Source organism: Ursus americanus, chromosome 7 (assembly GCF_024610735.1).
Source record: "Ursus americanus isolate L20-20 chromosome 7, mUrsAme1.1.p, whole genome shotgun sequence".
NCBI lineage: Eukaryota > Metazoa > Chordata > Mammalia > Carnivora > Ursidae > Ursus > Ursus americanus.
Window position 1 is genome coordinate 65,535,410 of NC_142133.1, and position 22,942 is coordinate 65,558,351.

At 47.4% G+C, this 22,942-nt stretch overlaps 1 protein-coding gene across 1 annotated transcript in view; it reads right to left on the bottom strand.

Annotated features, from left to right (window-relative positions):
- Positions 1-22,942, bottom strand: part of DPYSL5 (dihydropyrimidinase like 5) — a 91,295-nt gene that overhangs the window by 39,750 nt on the left and 28,603 nt on the right. The window contains exon 2 of the mRNA XM_045809236.2: positions 11,919-12,183. Within this exon, the coding sequence (XP_045665192.1) occupies positions 11,919-12,179 (261 nt within the window). The 5' untranslated portion in view covers positions 12,180-12,183. The remainder of the gene's footprint in view (positions 1-11,918; positions 12,184-22,942) is intronic.

Consider the following 22,942-nt stretch of genomic DNA (forward strand, 5'->3'; position numbering starts at 1 on the left):
CAGAGAAAGTTTATCAAGTGTTTGGTTAATGCACTCAGTTTACAGTTCTCTTAAGTTTTTGGCTTATAGCCTGTACTAAAAAAAATTTGCTCCCAAAGACAAAATAACCAAAACAACTTCGAAAAAGAAGAACAGGGGGACCTGGGTGGCTCATTTGGTTGAACGTCCGACTCTTGACTTCAGCTCAGGTCCTGATCTCAGGGTTGTGAGACTGAGGCCTGCGTTGGGCTCTGTCCTTGGCATGGAGTCCGTTTGAGATGTTCTCTCTTCTCTCCCTCTGCCCCTCCCCCACTGCTCGCCCTCCATCCCCCGCCCTGGCCAAGTAAATAAATAAATATAATCTTAAAAAAAAAAAAAGATGTACAAAGCTGGAGGACTTACACTATCTGCTTTCAAGTCTTATTATAAAGGTATATGTCTACCATATGACCGAGACATTCCATTCTTAGGTAATTATGTAAGGGGAAGAAGCATATGTCTGGACAAACACTTGTATCCTAATGTTCATAGCAGCTTTATCTGCAATAACCAAAAACTTAATAATGCTGAGTGGAAGAAACCAGGCCAAAAAAGGAATAAATACTGGATTATTCCATTTATATAAAAATGTTGAAAATGCAAACTAATCTATTGTGACAGAAAACAGATCAGTGGTTATCAGGGGCAGAGAAGGATGACAAGGGACACAGAAAGACTTTTGGGGGTGATGAATATGTTTATCATATTAATGGTGATGACTTCACAGTGTATACATAATACAAAATGGATCAAACTGTATACTTTAAGATTTTATTTTTTTAAGTAAGCTCTCTACACCCGACCGTGGGCCTCGAACCCACAACCCTGAGATCAAGAGTCGCACGCTCCACCAACTGAGCCAGCCAGGTGCCCCTCAAACTATACGCTTTAAAAATGCATGACTTATTGTACGTCAATTGTACCTTAATAAATTTGTTGAGGAAAAAAAACACATGGATTAAAACAAAAAAAGTTGGTTTCCAAGGTTACTGAATCATGACCTTCTTCATTCTATTCATACACCTCCCCAAAATAAAGTGCGCCAACATATATTAATTTTTTAAGAAGATTTTTTATTTATTTATTTGAGAGAGAGAGACAGAGAGACAGAGAGAGAATGAGCGGGGCGAGGCAGTGGGAGAGGGAGAAGCAGACTCTCGGCTGAGCAGGAAGCCGGACGTGGGGCTCGGTCCCAGGACCCGAGGATCACGATCTGAACCAAAGGCAGACGCTTAACAGACTGAGCCACCCAGACGCCCCTAATTTTATTTCTAAATATTAATTGAGAATACTGTGGCGAGTTCAAATCTAAACATGAAAGTTATTTATGGATTAGGGGTTGGAGTCATGAATCTTTAGCAGTACTTCCATCTCTAACATGGTGTGTGTGATTGAGCATGTGTGAGTGCGAGAATGTGCAAATGTATGACCGTGTGTGAGCATGAGAAAGAAAAACTGATCAGTGAGAAAGTTCTTCCTACAGTTGGCCCATAGTTTTGTCTTCGTACAGTCACTAACTAAGGATCATGATAGCTCCTAATTTTTAATTAACAAGAAATAAAAAAGGATCAGAAGGAGAAAAAATGTGCTTGGCGGCACTGATCACTTGAGGGAATCACGAGGCTGAAACCACCAGGGGAAAAGATGTGGCATCTACACACATTCCTACCTGTCCATCAGGGCATCATTCTAAGACATGCACCTTACTCTCAACACAGGACTATGACGACCTCATATCAGAGGCAGCTACAGCAAGGCTTGGGAAAAGAGATATTTACAATTGAGATTTCTGAGGCTTTCCATAAGGCTATGTTCAAATATTTCTTGAACTATTAAAAAATATGCAGGCTTTAAGAAAAGAAAAAGGAGAAAGAAAAGGAAGAAAAATACATCATTCATGTACTATATGTATCACTGAAATACACATGCAGTACATGTATTTTTTTCTTCTTTATTTTCTTTTTTTAAACCCCAAGGGAGGAGAATATAAACGCAGAACTTCTTGTACGAGGTATGAAAGGTTTCTAGTATGTTTGGGATCACAGAAGGGGTGTTTATTTCTATTCTTGAGCCAAAGGTTTTAAGATACGATAATCTCTGTATAGATAAATGCTTTGCAAAGATATTCTAGAAATTGAGGAGCTGCTTGGTCCCCATAGGAGATTTTTTTCCAATACTAGATGTAAAATTCATAAGAAACAATAGATCTCCTCTTACATGTGTTCTAAGAAGGGTCAACCTGGCCTACATTTTGCCTGGCCAATTAATGTAGGTGTAGAATGAAAGTTGCCAGCAAGGCATTGTTAAGCAAGGTAACTGATTTGAAGCAGGACATCTTTAAATAGCTCCTGATGCCTGCAGAGTTTATGACTGGCTATTTCTGCTTTTAAGAGAAAGAAGAGAGAAAATTATCTAGAATTTATCACCATTACTATTAGACTCCATTTGAAATCTAAAACACTCATAGTTGACCTAACAGGAACAGAATCCAACTTTTTAGTTCCTATTTGATGCCTAAGAGTTTAATATGTAGGCTCATGAAGAAACTGTATAAATTTATTTTCCAGGGGGTGGGAGCACGATCAAGTGATTGATTGATTTAATGGACCCTCATATAGTACTTGCTGAGCACCAAGTATTATTTTATGTTCTTTACAAATAGTAACCCAGTTAACACATAAAATGCTATTATAATCTCCATTTCCCAGAGAAAAAAATTGAGAGACGGAGAGAGATTAATTTGTCCAAATCACACCGTAGACCATTCCAATGGTCTACGCCAGTCTGTGCTCATCACCACCACACGGTGCTGACATTCACCTGTTTCTTGAACATCTACTCTATGATTCAAGCTATGTGGGTCTGTGGTGGGTCATGAGTTAAATATAAATTATGGTCTCTGTCTCTCAAATACTCTTCAATTTAGCTGTAAGACAAACTGTGCAGGAGTTTCAGCTGGGAAGAAGAAAGTGGGATCCTGGATCTGAATTAGCTGGAGGGAGAACCGGATGTGGGCTTGGTAGGCATTCAAGGGTTCCTCGGATGGTGGGAAGGGACGGCAGCAGGGAGCATGGGACATTCACAGGGAAAGAAAAGCCCCTTGCTGATGCATGTGCATGTGTTGGGAATGGGGACTGGAGGGAGAGGCAAGGTCAGATGGGGAGCTGTCCAGGGTGAAGACCCAGAAATCCCAACTTGACATCTTAGACAACAGGGAGTCGCGGCAGGTTCTCAAGCAGGAACATGACACGAGGCGCAGAAAGCTGTGAAGTGAAGGATGGCCAAGGTGATTTTTAATTTAAAAAATGTAAATATGGAGACTTCAAAAGATTTCAGTAGCTGAAGCAAAATCGGTGGAGTGGAGATGGACCAGGGCAAAATGTCTATAGGATGGCCATGGTTTTGCATGGGATCCCCCCAGCCCAATGGTAAACAGATGACTCCCAGTGAACCATGCCCTGTGCAGTCCCCTCCCATGAGTGTGAAAGGGGCCCTATGAATAAGATGGGGCACCATCACCCATGTGTTGTTATATGGCACAGTTGACTTTAAGAAAGGGAGATGAGGGGCGCCTGGGTGGCTCAGTCGTTAAGTGACAGCTTTCGGCTCAGGTCATAATCCCAGAGTCCTGGGATCGAGCCCCACATCGGGTTCCCTGCTTGGCTCCTTCTCCCACTCCCCCTGCTTGTGTTCCCTCTCTCGCTGTCTCCCTTTCTGTCAAATAAATTTAAAAAATCTTTAAAAAAAAGAAGGGAGATGATCTCAGCAGAGCTGAGGCTAACCAGGTGAGCTCTTAAAGGACCCGGTTCTTTCTGGCAAAAAGAGATTCTAAGTTTGAGGGATTTGAAATAGAAGAGGGATTCAAAGAGTCTCTGTGGCTGGCTTTGACGGTGGAGGGGGTCCATGGCAAGGAATGGTGACAGCCTCAGGTGCTGAGATGGGCCCTCGGCTGACAGCCAGCAGGGAAGCAGGGACCTCAGCACTCGAACGGCAAGCAGTTGAATTTTGCCACAGGCACATGAGCTGGGAGGAGGACTCTGAACTCCAGATGAGAAAGCAGCCTAGCTGAAACCTTGACTGTGTCCTTGTGAGACCCCGAGCAGAGAGCCCAGTCACACTGTGCCCAGACTTCTGGCCTACAGAACTGTGAGCCAGTAGTAAGTGGCTACTGTTTTAATTTGTACTGACGCCGTAGAAGACGACTACAGCCCTGCACAGGTGGCCAGGTCCCCTGGGGAGCACACAGAAGGGACGACCTCCAGGTGGCTTGGAAGGGGAAGCCACTTCATGAGGCACCCATCAAGACCTTCAGTGGGACTGTGGTGATTCAGAAAGGGGAGAGGGGCCCAGCTGTGCGGATCCCAATTAGCACAGCCACACCAGAGGGGTTGCGGGTCTGCAGGAAGGACAGGCATGCTGTGGCTGCGGCCGGCCCAGGAAAACAAGCCAGGAGGAGGGTGGATTCTGAGAGAAGGCCTGTTGGGTGGCCGGCAGGCCAAGCCAGGGACACAGAGGCAGCACGGGCTCTAGATGGACAGAACAATTTCATTGCAAAGCCAAAGTGGGTGATCTAAGAGACTGCAGACAGAGCCACGGCCAGGCCATCACAGCCTGGGGACCAACATTTATCACAGATATACTCTGCGCCGGGCACTGTGGGGAGCCTTTTTCATGCGTCCTCATTTAATCCCCACAACGCCCATTTGTAAATGGGCGAAAACTGCAAACATCTAAGAAGGATGTTATTCCTCCAGGGACGAGTGGTATCTTCTAAAGCCACCATTTCAGGGAGGCAAAGACATGCCTAGTGCATGTCAGTTCTGGGATGATTTCGTCTGGTCCAGGCAAGAGCCATCGTGTCAAGGAAACCACCTGCACGCGGCCCACCGAGAGGAGGCCGGCTATCTGAAAGCAGTGACTATCCTGTTCTGGGGTTTCAGGAGAGCCCCCGAGTGGCAGGGTGAAAAGACCCTCAGGCTGAGAACCTGCATTCTGGTCCAATTATCGCAGGGACTTGGGGCAACACATTCATTTCCCGTCAGTGGGAGGGTGGAACTCGATTTCTAAGGTCCCTTCTAGCTTTTTACAGGAATGAAGACATAAGTGAACTTGGGAACATCGATTAATAAGCAAGACCACAGGGGTGTCTGGGTGGCTCAGTAGGTTAAGCATCCAACTCTTGGTCTCGGCTCAAGTCATGATCTCAGGACCTGATCTCCATGCTGGGCATGAAGCCTACTTAAAAAAGAAACAACAACAACAGAAAAGCAAGACCATGTGAGTCTGGGTCCTGATAAACAGGAAGCGTTATTGCAGAGCTAAAAGACTGGAAAGACATTTTGGCCAGAATTAAACAGAAATGGACAGAGTACTGGAGTTAAGAAAAAAAGAAAGAAAGAAAGAAAGAAAGAAAGAAAGAAAGAAAGAAAGAAAGAAAGAAGCAGCATTTAAAGGTTTAATTCTAAAAGAGCAAATTTCAAAGGGAAAGTAGAAAAACAATCTGCCCAATGGATAAATGGGATCCTTGGTAAGGATGCTGGCAGACCGGATACCAAAGGGAATTTATGTCCTAGCCTGTCCTATCTCAGGACTCTGCCAGATAGGGCCCAGTCCTCTGCAGTGAGACAAGGGGAGGGATGTGGCAGGCTATCCCGACCTATGCCATTGAACAGCCCCTTGGCTGACCTCATGTTGGCCAAACACTTTTCTTGCATTTGGCTTCCCTTGTAGAGAAGAATAGGTGTCCTGCTGATGCTGATTTTGAGTTAATGGGAGGCTGTCTCTGTGACAGATGGCCCTGGCACAGACGAGAGGGAGTCTCTGGGCCCTCAAAGAAGAGGGACAGACCCAGCCGGACTCCCATTTGATGACACCTCTACCATGGCCAACTTCTCACTCCCTGATGATGTCAGAGGGATATAGACAGGAGGGGAGAACACAGGGCCAGGGAAATCTAGCAAGTACAGGGGTTCTCGGACCCAGGCTGGGATTTGGGAGCCCATTGATCAGACCCTGGAATGTGAACAGAAGGAGAAAAGCAAATAAATAAGACTGGCAAGGGCAGGGGCGCCTGGGTGGCACAGCGGTTAAGCGTCTGCCTTCGGCTCAGGGCGTGATCCCAGCGTTATGGGATCGAGCCCCACATCAGGCTCCTCCGCTATGAGCCTGCTTCTTCCTCTCCCACTCCCCCTGCTTGTGTTCCCTCTCTCGCTGGCTGTCTCTATCTCTGTCGAATAAATAAATAAAATCTTAAAAAACAAAACAAAACAAAACAAAAAGACTGGCAAGGGCAAAGCAAAGCAGGCCTGAACTTTCAAAGCGGATTCAGACGTCAGCCTGACACATAAGGTGAGGGTCAGACGTGCAGGAGTCACAGCCAGAACAACGTGCTATTCAAGATTGGAGAAAATTCCTTGTTAATCCATCTGCTAGTGTCAGAATCATCAGGGATGCTTTAAAAAAAAAAAAAAATACTGATGGAGGGGCACCTGGGTGGCTCAATCGGTTGGGCAGCCAGCTCTTGGTTTCAGCTCAGGTCACGATTTCAGGGTCCTGGGATCGACCCCACATCGGACTCCGCACTCAGCAGGGAGTCTGCTTGGGATTCTCTCTCTCCCTCTGCCCCTCCCCCGGTTGCACCCTCTCTCTCTAAAATAAATAAATCTTAAAAAAAAATACTGATGGGGAAAGAGGCAGACCTAGAGACAGAAATTTCACCGATCTGGCGTGGGCCCTTCATACCTGCGTCTTTAAAAAATTCCAAGTTGTTCGTTCGTTCTTTCTTTCTTTCCTTCTTTTTTTGAAGATTTTTTATTTTTTGTTTGACAGAGAGAGAGACAGCCAGCGAGAGGAGGGAACACAAGCAGGGGGAATGGGAAAGGAAGAAGCAGGCTCCCAGCGGAGGAGCCCAATGCAGGGCTCGATCACAGGACTCTGGGATCGCGGCCTGAGCCGAAGGCAGATGCTTAACAACTGAGCCACCCAGGTGCCCCTGTTCTTTCTTTTTTTAAAAAAATATTTTATTTATTTATTTGAGAGAGAGAGGGGGTGTGCAAGCAGGGGGAGGGGCAGAGGGAGCGAGAGAAGCAGACTCCCCCACTCAGCAGGGAGCACGATGTGGGGCTCCATCCCAGGACCCTGGGATCATGGCCTGAGCCGACAAAGCAGACTTTCAACTGACTGAGCCACCCAGGCACCCTCCCCGAGTTGTTCTCGTGTAATTTGTTGCTGAGGGTTGAAAATCACTGGCCTAGATGGTGGTTCTTAATATCTTTTTGGAGGAGCAGGAGGCAGAAAAGGCATCTAGGAAGCTTTTCGCCATTGCCCATGCCTGCCCCCTCTATCAACATCTTAGTGACAGGGCTGTGTCTGTAGGTTACAAAGCCCGATTCGCTGCGGAGAGCCATTGGTGGGGAGGAGCTCAAGAGCCTGAATTAACATTCTTTATTATGTAATATTAGCTCCCCACCAGAGAATAAATATAACTTATAAGTACTTTAAGCAGAATAATAGTAAAAGACCTCATGACCCAACTGAAATCCTGGACCTTTATAAACACAGTTGGTGTTACTTGGTCTCCCTCCTCCCTCCCGCCCCCTGCCTCCCCGCGGGAGATAACCTCCTTCTTCAATGGGGTCTGCATTATTACCAGGCAGACGGTCTTGGTGCTTTGCTTCCAGGAAACCCAGGTTCTGGGCCTGGGGAGGGCAGGGCCTGCAGGTTGGGAGGGTGGAGGAGGCGGGGAGGAGGATCAAGGGCCCGGCTGTGAGCACGGGATGCAGAGCCAGGGGAGCCAGGCAGAGCCTGCCACGGCCTCTGAAAGCAGGCAAGGCATTTGTTAAAGTGCTAGAGAAATCCCTTTAGACCCAGTACAATGGAGACCCAGATGCTCTCGGAAAAGCCAGGCTTTCAACTGTTTTGTTTTCACAGCCCTGGCTGCCACTGCCAAATTGACAGGCACGCAATAGCTCAGGGGGTGCAGAGTTCAAGGCCCCGCGGATGTCGGACAAGAACAAAAAGATGCAACTTGATCTCTCTTTCTCTCTAGGCTAATCACTTGGGTGAGCCTTTCCTTAGGATTATTATTCTATTATAAACCCAGATGCTTAAAGCAAATCAACCGCTACCTTCCTTAGAACGTACAAAGTAGGTCAGCGTTGCTCACCAGGGCGCACAGCCTCTGATCGAGCGCCACAGGCCATGTGAATAATTAAATCGACACGGCCCCCAGAGCGGCACTGCAACAGGAGTGCGTTTTCTCTCCCCGGGAGATTGTCAGCACCCTGAGGAAAGAGGATGCCCAAGCGCCCCGCTGTAGGAGCACCAGGGGGACGGGGAAATCGGGAGTGGAGGGGTGGGAATACCAGGGCAGGAAACTAGCTCTCGGGAGGCCGGGAGACTGCGGCAGAACCCGGGGCAGGGTCTACGGATGGGATTCAGGGGAGACGGAGTCAGGGGCTGCTCGAGGAAACAGATGCTCAGACTGCGGGCTGGGACACAAGGACGTCACGATCCAGTCTTGCTTACGGGATGGATAGAACAAAGGGTGGGTGGGCTTAGGGGACACCGGTAGCCAGGGGGGTGGCTTAGGATCTATGGGCCTTTAAACACTCCACAACTAGAGCCTGACATGGACTGGGGGGCCTTAAATCACACAGGGGCTTTTATGTGTTTCCAGACGCAGCTGCTCCCATGGATGAGAAACCTGGAAAAGATCAAGAGTTACCCGCTACCTTGCACAAAGATCCGTGTGCTGAGGTTTTCATCAGCTATGAAGAGCTAAAGGCTCTCAGGGGAAAAGCTGTCACTCCTGGCTAATGAGTTCCCAGCAGATGACAATGTGAAAAATAAGACAAAGAAGGCCAGCCTGCCCTCTGAAAGTCTGGTAGACAGCGTGGTGACAGCGTGGATCCGACCTTGGACTAAAGGTCTTCCAGGAGGGGACAAGAGCCAGAAAGCTACAGTTTTGGGTGCCAGGCCTGAGCCTACTACAGAATAGACCCCAGCAGGGATCCAAGGGGTAATCAGTCATGTTGATGGTAAATACTACGGCTTCTCTTCCATTCCTGCTGGGAGTAGACCTTCTGACAACCAGTTGGGAAAGGAATTTGGTGGCATCTCGTAAAGCCGAGTACATGTGTAGCCTATGTACCCAGCAATTCCACTCCCAGGAATGTGCCCCACAGAAATGTGTGCGTACATTTGCTGAAAGAAGTCTACGAACATTCATAGCGACAGTATGACTGGCAACCACCCAAATACCCATTGGTAAGTACCGTGCGGTACATCAAAGTACCAAGCAGTAAAGGCGAACAAAGGACAACCTGACTGAACTTCACAGAAATAATGCTGAGCTAAGGAAGCTAATACAAAGGTACCAACCACTTAATTTCATTTATATAAAGTAAACAGAACCAACCTATGGTGAATCCACGAAAAACAACTGACTTCTACACTTTAAATGGGTGAATTATATCTCAATGAAGCTGTTTTGGTTTTGGGTTTTTTTTTTTTTTTTAAAGATTGTATTTATTTATTCGACAGAGATAGAGACAGCCAGCGAGAGAGGGAACACAAGCAGGGGGAGTGGGAGAGGAAGAAGCAGGCTCATAGCGGAAGAGCCTGATGTGGGACTCGATCCCAGAACGCTGGGATCACACCCTGAGCCGAAGGCAGATGCTTAACCACTGTGCCACCCAGGCGCCCCTGGTTTTTGTTTTTTAAACTGTGATATTAGAAGTCAGGGTAGTGGTTATCCTTGGTAAGGAGTAGTGACTGGGAGGGGGCATAAGGAGGGACTCTGGTCTGACAATGTCTGGCCTCTTGATTCGGATGCTGGTTACAAGGGTGTGTTCAACTGGGACAATTCTATATACATACGATTTGGGCACTTCTTGGTATTTATGCTATGCTTCAAAAAAAAGAGCAACAACAGTGACCACAAACCGAACAGGCCCGGCCTGGCTCCAGCACATGGGGGTGGGGAGTTCGATATGCTCACTCACCCCGGAAAGGTCCTGCCACTAGCATATCCTGCAAGAAGACCCTGCAAAAGTTTATGGGGCTGGGGCTCCCCATTTCATCAGTGAGGCATTACCCAGAGGTCCTGGGGGAATTCTCAGAAGAGAAAGTAGGAAGGGTCTGCCTATGGCCTCCCTTCTCTGGGCTCTCCTAGAGTAGGCAGATTTGGCCCCAGATGTGAAAGTATTAGTCCTGGGAGCCTCTTTGCGTCAGAACAGGCTAGGCCATGGCTACTAGGACTCCTCACAGCCCAGCCTTCCAGGGGTTGGGTCTGTTGCTCCGGGACTGGAAAGGGAGGATATCTTCAGGGAGACCTAAATGGCCAGCTGCCTGAGGTTGGCCAGTCCTAGAACTGTGACCCCCCCCCCCCCCCGCAAGGCCAGCCTCTGCCTGCCCCAGCCAGGCTCTTCAGGGATGGGTTTGGAGAGCCTTGGCAGTCCTTGCCTAGCAAGGACACCTGAACCCCCAGGAAAATGGATCCTAGGGAAAGACACCTGAGCGTGGGAGAAGGGCTCCCTGAGAACCCCAGGTAGAACAGAGACAGGATTTTAGGGTGCAGGGCCATTGGAGATTTGAGGCTGTGGGCCAAAGTAGGACAGAGGACTGATTATAACCCCTGGGCCAGTAGCTAGTGGATCCCTTTTTCCCAGGGAGTGTTAGAGGCCAAGGCCTTTGGAAGTCAGACCCTGCCTCCAGGGTCAGGGACTTTGTGGTCCTTGAGATTCTGATTCAATTCTGCACTTAACAAAATCTTCAGGGGCGCCTGGGTGGCTCAGTTGAGTGTCTGACTTTGGCTTGGGTCATGATCTTGGGGTCCTGGGACTGAGCCCCACATCAGGCTCCCAGCTTGGCGGGGAGTCTGCTTGTCCCTCTCCCTCTGCCTCTCCCCCTGCTCGTGCTCTCTCTGTCTCTCTCTCTCAAATAAATAAAATCTTTAAAAAATGTCTTCATAGGCGACTCTGATGCATTGCGGGGTACAGAGACCCCCATAGATAAGCATCACTCACTTATTCACTCAACAAACATTTACTGGGTAGTAACTCTGGTTCTTGGTCAGTGCCAGGCTCTGGGAAAGCAGAACGACACAGTCAGGCCTTAAGGAGCCCACAGTCTGGTGTTCACGGACAGGCTGGCACGTGACAGATAATTACAATGCAGAGGAATGACAGCAATAACAGAGGTTCTGGAACACAGAAGGATAAAAGAACCCACATGTGACTCTTTTTGCAAATTGTAATTTCCTCCTAATTCATTTGTTTCACGCATTCAGGAACATCCAGCAGCTCAGGCCCAGCTCAGTAACTGTAAGCATTGTCCACGGCCACTCCCTCGGAAAGAGGCCCACCACCAATTTTTTTCCAACTGTTTTTGAAAATAATGAACAAGCTAGGAGAGAAAATACAAGACAGCTAGCTATGTGCGTTTCATAATTACTGCCATTAAAATCATCTAGAAGAGGCATATCTATTTGTCACCATCTTTGGGGAATGAATTTAGCTTATCACACATAAAGGAGCCCACCAGATCAATACCTCACGCCTGTCACATACATGCACAATAAAACACACCAGCAAATTCTTCTTCTAGGTTTGCATTACATGACACAGAAATATAAACATAAAATCAGTGTGCGGCCTCGGTACACAGGTAAGTGACGTGATCAGTAAAACAGACCCACATACCTCCTTTTCGGTAGTCATGGAGATCTGGAACACCTAGCCTGGAATTTCCTATGTCAGTTGCCACAGTGGCCCCATGAGAGCACCCTTCTCCTTTTAGCAACACAGCGGGGGCATCCTGTTCACATGGGTCTAGTCTGGAGCAGCCACGCAAACGGAAGAAGCCAAAGGGAAGGTACCTTCAGCAAACAGGAGCATTACCTTGGTCCCGTGGTAGAAGTCATCCACACATGTAGCGTTCATGAAGGTCTGATGGAAGTGGGTGCTGGTGTCAATGCCTCCAGGGATCACCAGCTTCCCAGTGGCATCGATCACCTTGGCCCCTCCGGGGATCATGAGCTCACGGCCCACCTGCTGGATGATGCCATTCTCAATGTAGACATCAGCCTCGTGGGTGCAGTCATCGTTCACCACCTTGCCTCCCTTGATGAGAATCCTCACGCTGCCTGAATTGGCAAGCATGTTCCTACGGAAGGAGAGAGGGAGGCACCGGTCAAGGTCAGAGTTCCTTTTCACTGTAACCGAGGTCTCACTTCTTCCCATCAGAGCCCAAACTCCACGGGCAGAGTAAGTGAGCAGGGAAAGGGAGGAAGTTTTCTCCACAGCCTGAGAACACCGGTCCTATAACCGACTGGGTTCACAAGCCTCCCACTGACCTCATAGTGGGATTTCCTGGGAATCATGACACAGTGGCAGTAAGGACGAATCTGGGGCCCAAAGAAACATCAATGTTTACCATCCCGAAATGTTGTGTAGGTTCCAAAGCATTTTCATACCGACTGTGTTGTTTTATTCTCAAAGCAACCCGAGGAGTCACGTTTTGGCAATGAGAAAGCTGAAATTGCCAAGAAAGGAATCGATGGCTTCTAGGCAGCCAAGTCAAACCCAGATGCCTTGTGTGACCAATGTCCCCATTATACCATATGGTCCCAAAGATATCAGTGGTTCCTGGGGCATGACTCTGAGAGCCAAATTCTCTAAGCCTCCCCATTGTTTCATTTATGTATTCTTCCGATGGATTCTGCTTCAGGCCCCCCTCCCATCCTTCCTCAAGGCCACTACCACACGGAAGCTCCACCCTGCCTGCACAGTTAATAAGCTCATCTGCAGAGCTTCGGATAAGCACCTTCACCCAAGCTCCATGCGCAGAGATTCAGCTTTATGTGCTCCAGATTGGGTCCCCCAGAACCACTATTTTTAAAAGCTAGAGCATTTTACCATATGCTTAAAGAATGAATGCCAATCTCTTGCAGAAAGGAGAAGAGAAGGAAACATTCCCAGCTCATTTTATGAAACCAGTATTATTCTGATACCAAAGCCAGACAAAGACAGTACCAAAAAAAAAAAAAACAAAAAAACAACAACTATAGAGTAATATCCCTCATGAATATAGATACAGAAAATCTTAACAAAATATTAGCAAGTGGAATTCAGCAATATGTAAAAAGAATTCTACACCATGCAAATTGGATTTATTCCAGGGATGCCATGTCGGTTCAGTATTTGAAAAGTTAATCAATGTAATCCACCATATTAACGGGCTAAAGGAGAAAAATCACATAATCGTATCATTTGATGCAGAAAAAGAAAGCATTTGGCAAAATTCAAACATCCATTCATGATAAAAGCTCTCAGAAAAGTAGGAATAAAAGTTAACTTCCTCAACTTAATAAAGAACATCTATGAAAAACCTATAGCTAACATCAGACTTAATGCTTAAAGACTGAATGTTTTCCCCCTACAACTGGGAACAAGGCAGGATGTCCACTGTTTTCACTGCTGTTCAACAAAGGGAGTTCTTGCCAGCTATTAAAAAATGAAATGAGACAAAAGGCATATAGATCAAAAAGGAAAAAATAAAACCTGTCCCTATTTGCAGATGACATGATGGTCTGTGGAGAAAATTCCAAAGAATCTACAAAAAAAAAAATTCTCCTAGAACAAATAAGTGAGTTCAGCAAGAATGCAAGATACAAGATACAACATACAAAAGTTAGTTTTTCTATATAGTAGCAATGAACACATGTACATGCAAAAAAATTAAAATGCTTAGGCATAAATCTAAGAAAACATATACAGGATTTATATGCTAAAAAACCACAAAATGCTGATGAGAGAAATCAAAGATCTAAGTAAGTGAAGAGACACACCATATTCATGGATAGGAACACCCAACACAGAAAAGATGTCAATCTTCCCCAAATTGATATACACGTTTAATGCAGTTCCTATCTCAGCAAAAATCTTTTGTAGTTAGAGGCAAGCTTATTGTCAAAGTTTATGTGAAATGACAAAGCTAAAATAATTTTGACAGGAGCACCTGGGTGGTTCAGTTGGTTAAGTGTCTACCTTCAGCTCAGGTCATAATCCCAGGGTCCTGGGATTGAGCCCCATGTCAGTGGGGAGCCTGCTTCTCCCTCTCCTTTTGCCTCTCCCTCTGCTAGGTCTCTCTCTCTCTCCCCAATAAATAAAAATTAAAAAATGAAATAAAATAAAATAATGTTGACAAAGACAATAAGGTGGGAGGACTTAGTCTACCTGCTTTCAAAACCTATTACATAGCTACAGTAATCAAAACAGGGTGGTATGGGAGGGCTAGACACAAAATCAGTGGAACAGAATAAAGATCTAGAAATAGCCCATATAAGTATGGTCAACTGATTTTTGACAAAGGTGAAAAAAAAATCCAATGGAGGGAAGAAGATAGTCTTTTTACCAAATGATGTTGGAGCAACTGGCTATCCATAAGCAAAATTTAGCCTTGACTTCAATCTCAGGTCTTACACAAAAATCAGTTCAAAATGGATCATCCACTGAGTGGCCACATTTGACCACTAACCATTCTCTTCCTCTTGGAGCTCCCTCTCCTTAGCATTAAATGTGGCCATAGAGGGGAGGGGGATAAGGACCACAGGGAGATCTTGGCCACTGTTATGGAGAGGAGCAAGTCTTTGATAAATGGTGGTTGAAGGCAAGTTTGTGGAAACATGTCAAGATCTTTGTGAGTAAAGGGAGACGTAAAATGGGCTGAGGACAGCATGCCTGCGGGAAGAGATCAATTTAGGACAGATCTAAGATTTTTTCAAACAGCTAGGAGAGAGTCAAAGGAGAGATTAAAGATAGAAGAGGATAAGAGATTATTGTGGTGGAAGGTCTTGCAGCATGGAAGAATGAAGGCCATCATTAATGGAAGCTGGGTCTCTGTCAACTTAACACGGTTTATTTGATCCTTCCAACAAAGCTGTGAGGAAGGTATTATTATGCCCATCCACAGAAGAGGAAACAGACTCAAGAGAGGTTAAGGTCAAGGCTTGCAGAAAGGAGATAACATGAAGATGCAGGCCAGGTGGGGACACATAGGAATTTGTGTTCTCTCTGCTCTGAATAGCGGGAGGCGGGGAGCTCCTGGGAGCAGCGAGGAGCCAAGAGGATGTGAGCAGAGTGGGGGAGGGGGAGATGTGGAGGAGCCACTGTGGGACCTGAGAGGGGCAGCAGGGTGGACACAGGGGAGGGGGTCAGCGTCCAGACAGCTGCCGTGACGGTGAGCTAATCAGAATCCCGTCCAGGGAGCACCTTCGGTTGGATCTGCAACTCTCATGACCCTCAGGTAGCTGAACAGAAATGATTCATTTAGACTTAGAAAAGATAAGACAAAGCCTGATCAGGAGGAAGGAGACTTCATCATTGCAGGGTCTCCCTAGGCATGAATGAAGCCCACGTTTCCACTTGGTAAACTTCTCACTCTTCAGGACCTAATCCAATTGTCCCCCTTTCTGAGAAGCCTTCCCTGACTCTCTGCCACCTTCACAAACTTCATGGCCCTGGAGTCTCTCTGCACCTCTGAACTAAGGTCCTCAAAGTCAAAAGCATTATCAGTGATCATTGTTTCTGCTCCCTCTTCAGCCCCAGCCCCGAGTATGGGATACTCAAAGCCAGTGAACAAATGAATGGCTTCATCCACTTGTTGCGTCCCAACACGATCGAATGGCTTAAAGCAGTGAGTGGTAGGCCGTTCCATATTTGGTTTCTGGGATATCTGGCAACTCTCCGTCCAGGGCAATGCTCGGCTTTCATGCCTTTTCCAGTAGAGCAAATTACTGTGGACAGAGCAGGGGAAGCAACATATTTCCTCTTATTCTTGTCATTTAATTTGCCTGCCACCAGGTAAGCTGTGAGAAGGCTGTGTCCCAGGATGAAAAGGCCTTGGAACCTGTTGAAGGAATACATCTTACAAGGAGATGGGTCAGCTATCTGGAGATCTTAGCCTGCTCTCCTGGACGCACTTGGTTAAACAGTTTGTTTTTGTCAAGTTGACCACTATGGAGTGCGTGGAATCTCCACACCAAGAAAGTTGGCTGTGCCCATTCAGGGTCAACCACTAGACTCTCCTGCTGTTAGGAGAGGCCGGCCCCTTGTGGGGCTGCTGCTGGGGGCGGTGCTGGGGAACAAGACAGGTGGTGGGAGCGAACCCTGTTCCCTTACACAGCAACAGCTGTTTCCCAGGAACATCTGCTCCCCCCAGGGATCAGTCCAACCTCTGGGGAGAAGGGGCCCTTTCCCTGGTGAGGAAGGTAGTGGGCAAAGAGGCGGTGGGGAGGAGTCAGGCTGAAGAGATGCGAAGATGGGACAGTCCCAACCACAAGCTTGTTGTCTGAAGTGAGATGAAGCTGGGTATATTTGATCTTTTGTCCTAAAATCTGAAAACTGGAGTTTTAATTTAATATGCAATTAGGAAATGAGCTTGTTCGCAGGTTTGTTCCCTGGCCAAAGGAAGCCCAGAAAGGCTGACTGATGCAATCTCCCTCTCTCTCGTTACGAAGCCAAGGCCAAGTGTGACCATGAAAGGAGAGATGCGACTTCTCAGTTTGCACTAGAGGAGAGAAGTGATGGTAGTGGTAGGGGTGGCCGAAAGAACACACCTTCCTAGCCCCCTGTGCAAATATATAATCTTCACCTTTTAAAGCTGCTTTAGGGCAAGAGGAAAAATAAGAATATTTATGCTGGCTAACTGCTATTGTTTATGTCAGTAAAGGAGAATATTATAAAGGAGAATACTGATTTGCTTGTTAACCTAGAACACATGCTTCAGAGTGTACACCTGGACGGTGGGGGACCTGGAAGGGTAATGCAATAATGAATTACTGGGAATTCCTGTCTGAGCTTTGATGCCGGTATCAAAGCCAAGGGTGACTTCTCAGTAGAAATGAGAGCAATCATTCTTGGTAAGCTAACACCCCGTGCCTGGGACACATGCATTTGACCACGTGGCAACCAACCCCGAAAAGTAGGAACAAGCAGGAACCTTAGCCCCCTTCTTAAGAGGAGGAAACAGAAGTTTTGGAAATGAAAGGTCCCACAACTCCAGATGAAGGATCGGGTTCATATTCAGGTCTGTCTGAGTTAAGGGAAAAGTTATCAGAGTTAGCTCTGGGTAGAAGAGTTATAGGTGATTTTTATGTTTTTCATAGTTTTCTAGGTTTTCAAACTATATAGGATAAAATTGGGTCCCCACCCAACCTTTTTCTTCTTCCTTGTAGAAATCCCTGAAGGTTAACCTGGCTCTGAAGAGGCTGGATTCCCGGGATTACCTCAGAGGGAACTCCGTCTCACGACTGAGACAGGCACCATGAATGTCCCATTATTGCTCTGAGATGGCCGAGGCTTAGAATAGTTAAAGGAACGTCCTCAAGGTCACACAGCTAGTCTGTAACAAAGTAGGGACTGAAAACTAGACAACTGTCTAGAGCTGTTGTGGACTGAATGTTTTGTTCTTCCACAAGTCACACACGAAAGCCCTTATCTCCAGTGTGGCCACATTTGGAGATGGGGCCTCTAAGGAAGTTTCTAAGGTTAAATGAGGTCATAGGGTGGGGCCCTGATCCCACAGGATTAGTATCCTTATAAGAAGAGACCCCAGACGGCTCAGTCCCCCACCCCCTACCGCCACGGCCTTTGCATAAACGCTGAAAAAAGGCCATGTGAGAAAGGAGCCATCTACCAGCCAGGAAGAGAGTTCTCCCCGGAAACCTACCACACTGACACCCTCATGCCAGACTTCCAGCCTCAGAACTGTGAGAAAATACATTTTATTGTATAAGCCCCCCAGCCTGTGGCATTTTGTTACGGCAGCCTGCACTCCTGGCCACGCGCCATACTGCCAACATGGAGGGGGCGCGACCCAGAGCCTGGATCTCAGGCCGCCTGGTAGACCCACTTCCGTGGATGCTGGGAGCTCCATCCCCACCCTCTGGCAGACGTCCAGCTTCAGACTAGGGGCTGCTGTCATCAAAACGGCCTGTAGGCTGTCAGCCTTTGGGGTGACTGAGGCCGCAGAACACGCTAGGACTACGTGTGAACAAAAATGAACATTCGTGTGCACTAAAATACGCTGGAACCGCACCCTCTTCCAGTGTCAAGCACCGGACACAACTCTGAGGACACAGGCCTTGCTCTCAAGAGCTTCAGTCTAGTGGGTGACAGAGACCCAAACTGTTACAAAGTGACTACCAGGTAATGGGACACTTCTTGCCTAAAAGCCTGAAAACAAAGTTACCAGGTATTGGTTTAAACTGGGTGTGTCTCACGGAGAACCAGACACCAGAGCTGTGAATGAGTGACAGGAGCTGTTTGGTGATGGTGGGAGGGTTTTGCTATACCAGTATCCCCGCCCCCACACGTTTCTAGATTTCCAAATTGTCTGGGTGGCCACAATGCCTCATCCCACTCAGTCCCCCTTCACCATTGACGGTTGACATTCATTATGCTTCTCACCTCCCCCAGTAACCTCATTAGCACCACATTCCTCCAGCTTCCCCTGCTAGTCTTTGCTAAACTAAATGAAGAAAAGACGTTCCTGGACTCTTTCTCTGCGGCGAGCCTTCTGTCTGTGTACGTACGAGTTTGTGAACATGATGGCGTGAGGGGGTGGGTGAGTGGGGGAGATACCTTGGCCGTCTTAGGAGAATCCCTCGGAAGGGAAAAATTTGAGCACCATTGTTGAAATGCATGCTCGTAAGTTCTGCAAATGCCACCAGCTATGACTGTCTTTCCTTCTATATTCAGAAAACATTCTTGTCAGTGGTCATGGTTGGTATCAGTTTTACTAATTTATGATGCTTCAAAGCACTCATTTATTCCAAACACAGTTACTGTGTAGACAGAGCCAATATCTGGCCCACTGGTTTACTACATAGGCTGTGGACTGAATGTTTGTTTCACCCCCAAAATTCATATGTTGAAGCCCCAATTCCAGCGTGATAGTATTTGGAGCTGGGGCCTTGGAAGGGGATTAGGTCGTGAGGGTGGAGTCCTCATAAGTGGGATTAGTGCTCTTACAAGAAGAGACAGGAGATCTCTCTCACACCCCCTCACCCGTCTCTCTCTCCACCCCCCTCCCCTGGAACCCCCATCCCACGTGAGGATACAGAGAGAAGGTAGTCATGCAAGCCACGAGGAGAGTCCTCGCCAGCAAGTGAATTGGCCAGCACCTCGATATTGGATTTCTCAGCCTTCAGAGCTGTGAGGAATAATTTCCTGTGGTTTAAGCCACCCAGTCTATGGTATTTTTATTATAGCAGCGTGAGCTAAGATACTACATTAGACAGAAGTGAACATTATAATCAAATCAGCATTAAGTAACAACTGTGTCTTAAAATAAATGTCACCTCCTTTAAGGACTTCTGGCTGTATCCCACATTCCCATTTGTCTAACCAAAAACTTTGATCACCCAGCTATTTCGTCTATGCAAATGAAAGAATTCAAACCACATGGCTGTCCTCCCAGGCAGAAATGGAAACATGCCAGATAGTTAAATGGTATTAGAAGGAATAACTCAGAACCATGGAATTCTAGAGCTGCAGAGATTCATCAAGTCTACCCTGACTTTCCCTTTTGTCCTTGGACTTCACCAACAGTGACCTTGAATAGAGGGGCAGACCAGGGCTGACAGGGTGCCGCTACACTGCAAATGTGCAGATCTTAAGAATTCTACAATTTATTTGGGGAAGCAATGATGCCTTCCACAGCAAGATGGATATCTTTGATATGCCAAGATTTATTCAGCTGTACACGGCTTATATCCCCCAATTTCCCAGTTCCATGGCATGGATTCCTTATGGTCCTGAACCCCTGCTGGGTGACAGCCAAGGTGATGTATAAGCTGGGGAAAGAGCACTGTACCACCTCGGAACGCAGTCTTTCCTGAGAAAGCCTTTTTTATGTTTAAAACAGTGAAAATGACTGCTATTTGCCATCTAATGACCGTCTTGCTGGGTAAAGGACAATTTCCCGTACTGCCCACCCTCCTGCTTCTTACTGCTATGAGCCATTCCAACGCAGAACTGCACAGGGGGCACCTTGCCTGCCGGACAGTCAAGGTTATGGCAGCTGCTGCTTCTCGTTCATGAAATGCACACAACCCCGTGCTCCTAGAAGGCACGCAGTGTGGTCCTGCCAAGGAAATGCCAACCCCAACGCTGTGTTTTGCAACTGCCTGCTTCTGTCATCACCTTCCCCAGCTCCCCTGTGCCTGCGGGGAGGTGCGAGACACGGAGAGCCTGCAGTCTGGCCTGCACAGCTGCCTCCTGCCAGCAGCTCAGCTGGAGGATGCCGGGGGACCCTGCGGCTCAGAGACATGTGGGGCCTGAACAGTGCAAAGGGGACACTTCCTGCAGAAAGACCTTAAAACGAACTTGATAGGAATTGGTTTGTATGGTATGTATTTCCTTTTTAATAGGCATTGATTTAAGATTCACGTTTCCTCTTTGGGTCCAACCCACGGAAGAACGTGTGATTTTACAGACAATTGGTCACTGTGAGATCAAGGCACGTGCAAGGCAAGAGCTACAAAAGTGCCCTGAGTCACGAAGGATCCACAGCATGTAAGCCAGTCCTAATGGCAGACGGGCTGCTAACTGGAGGGGTAGGGGAAGCCAGTTCTGGTCGCTGGGGACACACGGAATGATGTGGCTTTTCCTTTGCTCCAAGCAGGTAACATTTGCCAAAGGATCAAAAGGCAATATATGGCAGTGGTTAGGAAAAGAAAACAAAAATATGCAGCTATTTTTCTTCCTCTGATCAACACGTAGGAAAGAGTAATGGAACAGTAATGGAAGCAGCAGCTGCCATAACCTTTCTACGCTCTCGCCAGCCAGGGAGCCGATCCTAACAGGGGTTGGTGGGGGGGATTGTGGTGTTTGTACTTATGGAGTCCTGGGATGATTCTGGAAAGGGATTGTCTCTGAGATGAAAAATGAAAACAAATGAAAGGTTCGCTAGAACATAAGAGCCAAAAAGGGAAGTCTGACTCTGTCAAATGAATAAATACAATCTTAAAAAAAAAAAAAAAAAAAAAGGGAAGTTTGAGGTGAGTGGGAAACAGCTAAGGCTTTAAGTTAATACACGTAGTTTTTTAATAAAGTGAACTGCCTTTCTAAACTGCACTACACAATTCTTAACTAATATTAAAACAAGTATAGTTTTTTAATTCTTAATTGGCTTTATCAACTCTTGAGTCGATTTAAAATGGTATTTGTAACACCCATGTCAGGTATAAAGAAAAATGACAAACACCTGTGAACTCGCCATCGTCACTACTCTTGCTGTCCCCGCACCTCTTTTGTTTCACCCCACCCTCAGACATAACCACTTCCCTAGTCAATTTGTATGAACTCATGAAAACAACAATTAGGTGACAAGTAAAAATAAAAAAGACAAGCTCACAGCTGTTTCTGCCGCACGACCTCTCCCCACATCCCATGATCACACTTCACCTGCCTTATGACTGACTTCTTCAACACCTAGGACCCTGCTTTCCAGGGTAAATAAGCAGGAATCTGAAACCTATTCTATGCCAATAATGAGGGTGTGAGGACATTTAACATCCAAATGCCCACAGACCATTCCACTGGAATGTTCCACAGGCACACACACTCAGCCTGTCCAAAAGCAGCTGCAGCATCCCTTATCACCCACCCAGAATCCTGAGCCTCTTCCTAGACTCCTCTCCAACGAGGCCAGCGTCAGCATCGAGGGCTGGTCTGAGTGGTGGGCCTGGTTTGGGTCACCTAGGAGTTTTGTGCAAAAGGCTTTGAGAGATTCTGGAGGTAGAACCCAGCCATGGGGAGAACTGGGGAAGGTGAAACAGCAGGTCTGTCTTTCATGCGGAGCTCAGGCATCTTCTGGGGATCTGGAAGCAGAAAGAAGGGCCTATCAAGCCAAAGGGTCACACATGAGGGCAGGGGCTCCACAGGCTGTGGCCGATGGTACAACCCCCTCCCCCCAACCAGACACTCTGGACCCATCATCCGGGAGCCATAAGCCATAAGAGCCCAGCATCAAGGCCACACTAAGAGGACAGGCAGGCCAAGGTGACCCAATCTGTCCACGGGATGGACGTGAATGTGGAGAACAAGGGCTTGTTCTCGTAGAAGCGTAAAGAAACAAGGACGAAGGAGTGGCTCCAAGTGTAGCCCGAGAGGTGGGCCTAGGTTCTGGGAAGGTGTATATGGACCCATGTGGGCTGAGTCCTTAGGCTAAGATAGTATAAGAAGTCTTAAACCTATGGCTTCATTGGGTCTGGCCTGGCCCAGCCTGGCGGGACTCCACACGCAAGCACCATCAGGGCGCAGAGGGCAAGAATGAAATTCCAAGGGATTAGCCCAAGAGGGTGGTAAGAAATGGAGCCTCAGACCACTTGCTCGAGATTAGCTGTGAGAGAAACCGGACAGTTGTGGGAAGGCGAAGCTGACAGTACATGCGAGCGTGTGTGGCGTCGGGACCAAAGAGGCCACCTGCGTGGGGACGCTCACGTGCGCCTTGGGGGGCATCACGGCCCCTGCGTGCAGTCTTTGCATTTGGGCAGAAATCTTGCTCCTTTCAAGTGTTCCCTTGCTCACTGAGGTCGGGAGACTGGCGGAGACCGAGTACCAGCAAAAACCAGTAAAGAGGAGGAGATCCCCTGCTGTGAGCCTAGCGGCTCCAGGGCCCTGGAAGAAGGGCAGGGAGGTGTATGCACACTGGAGACAAGAATCTGGCCTCCTGACTGAGGCCTCAGCCAGAAAACACCAGGCTTTTGTGACCAGTAGTCAACATTACCACCATAACCCTTCCCCAGGCGGACCTTCTGGCAGATTCCTCAGCACTGCTGTGCTTTCCACGCTCTCGCCAGCTGTCTGCAGGCCCCAGAAATCATTCCATCAGCTCTCTTGGAAAGATAGCAGCTGCA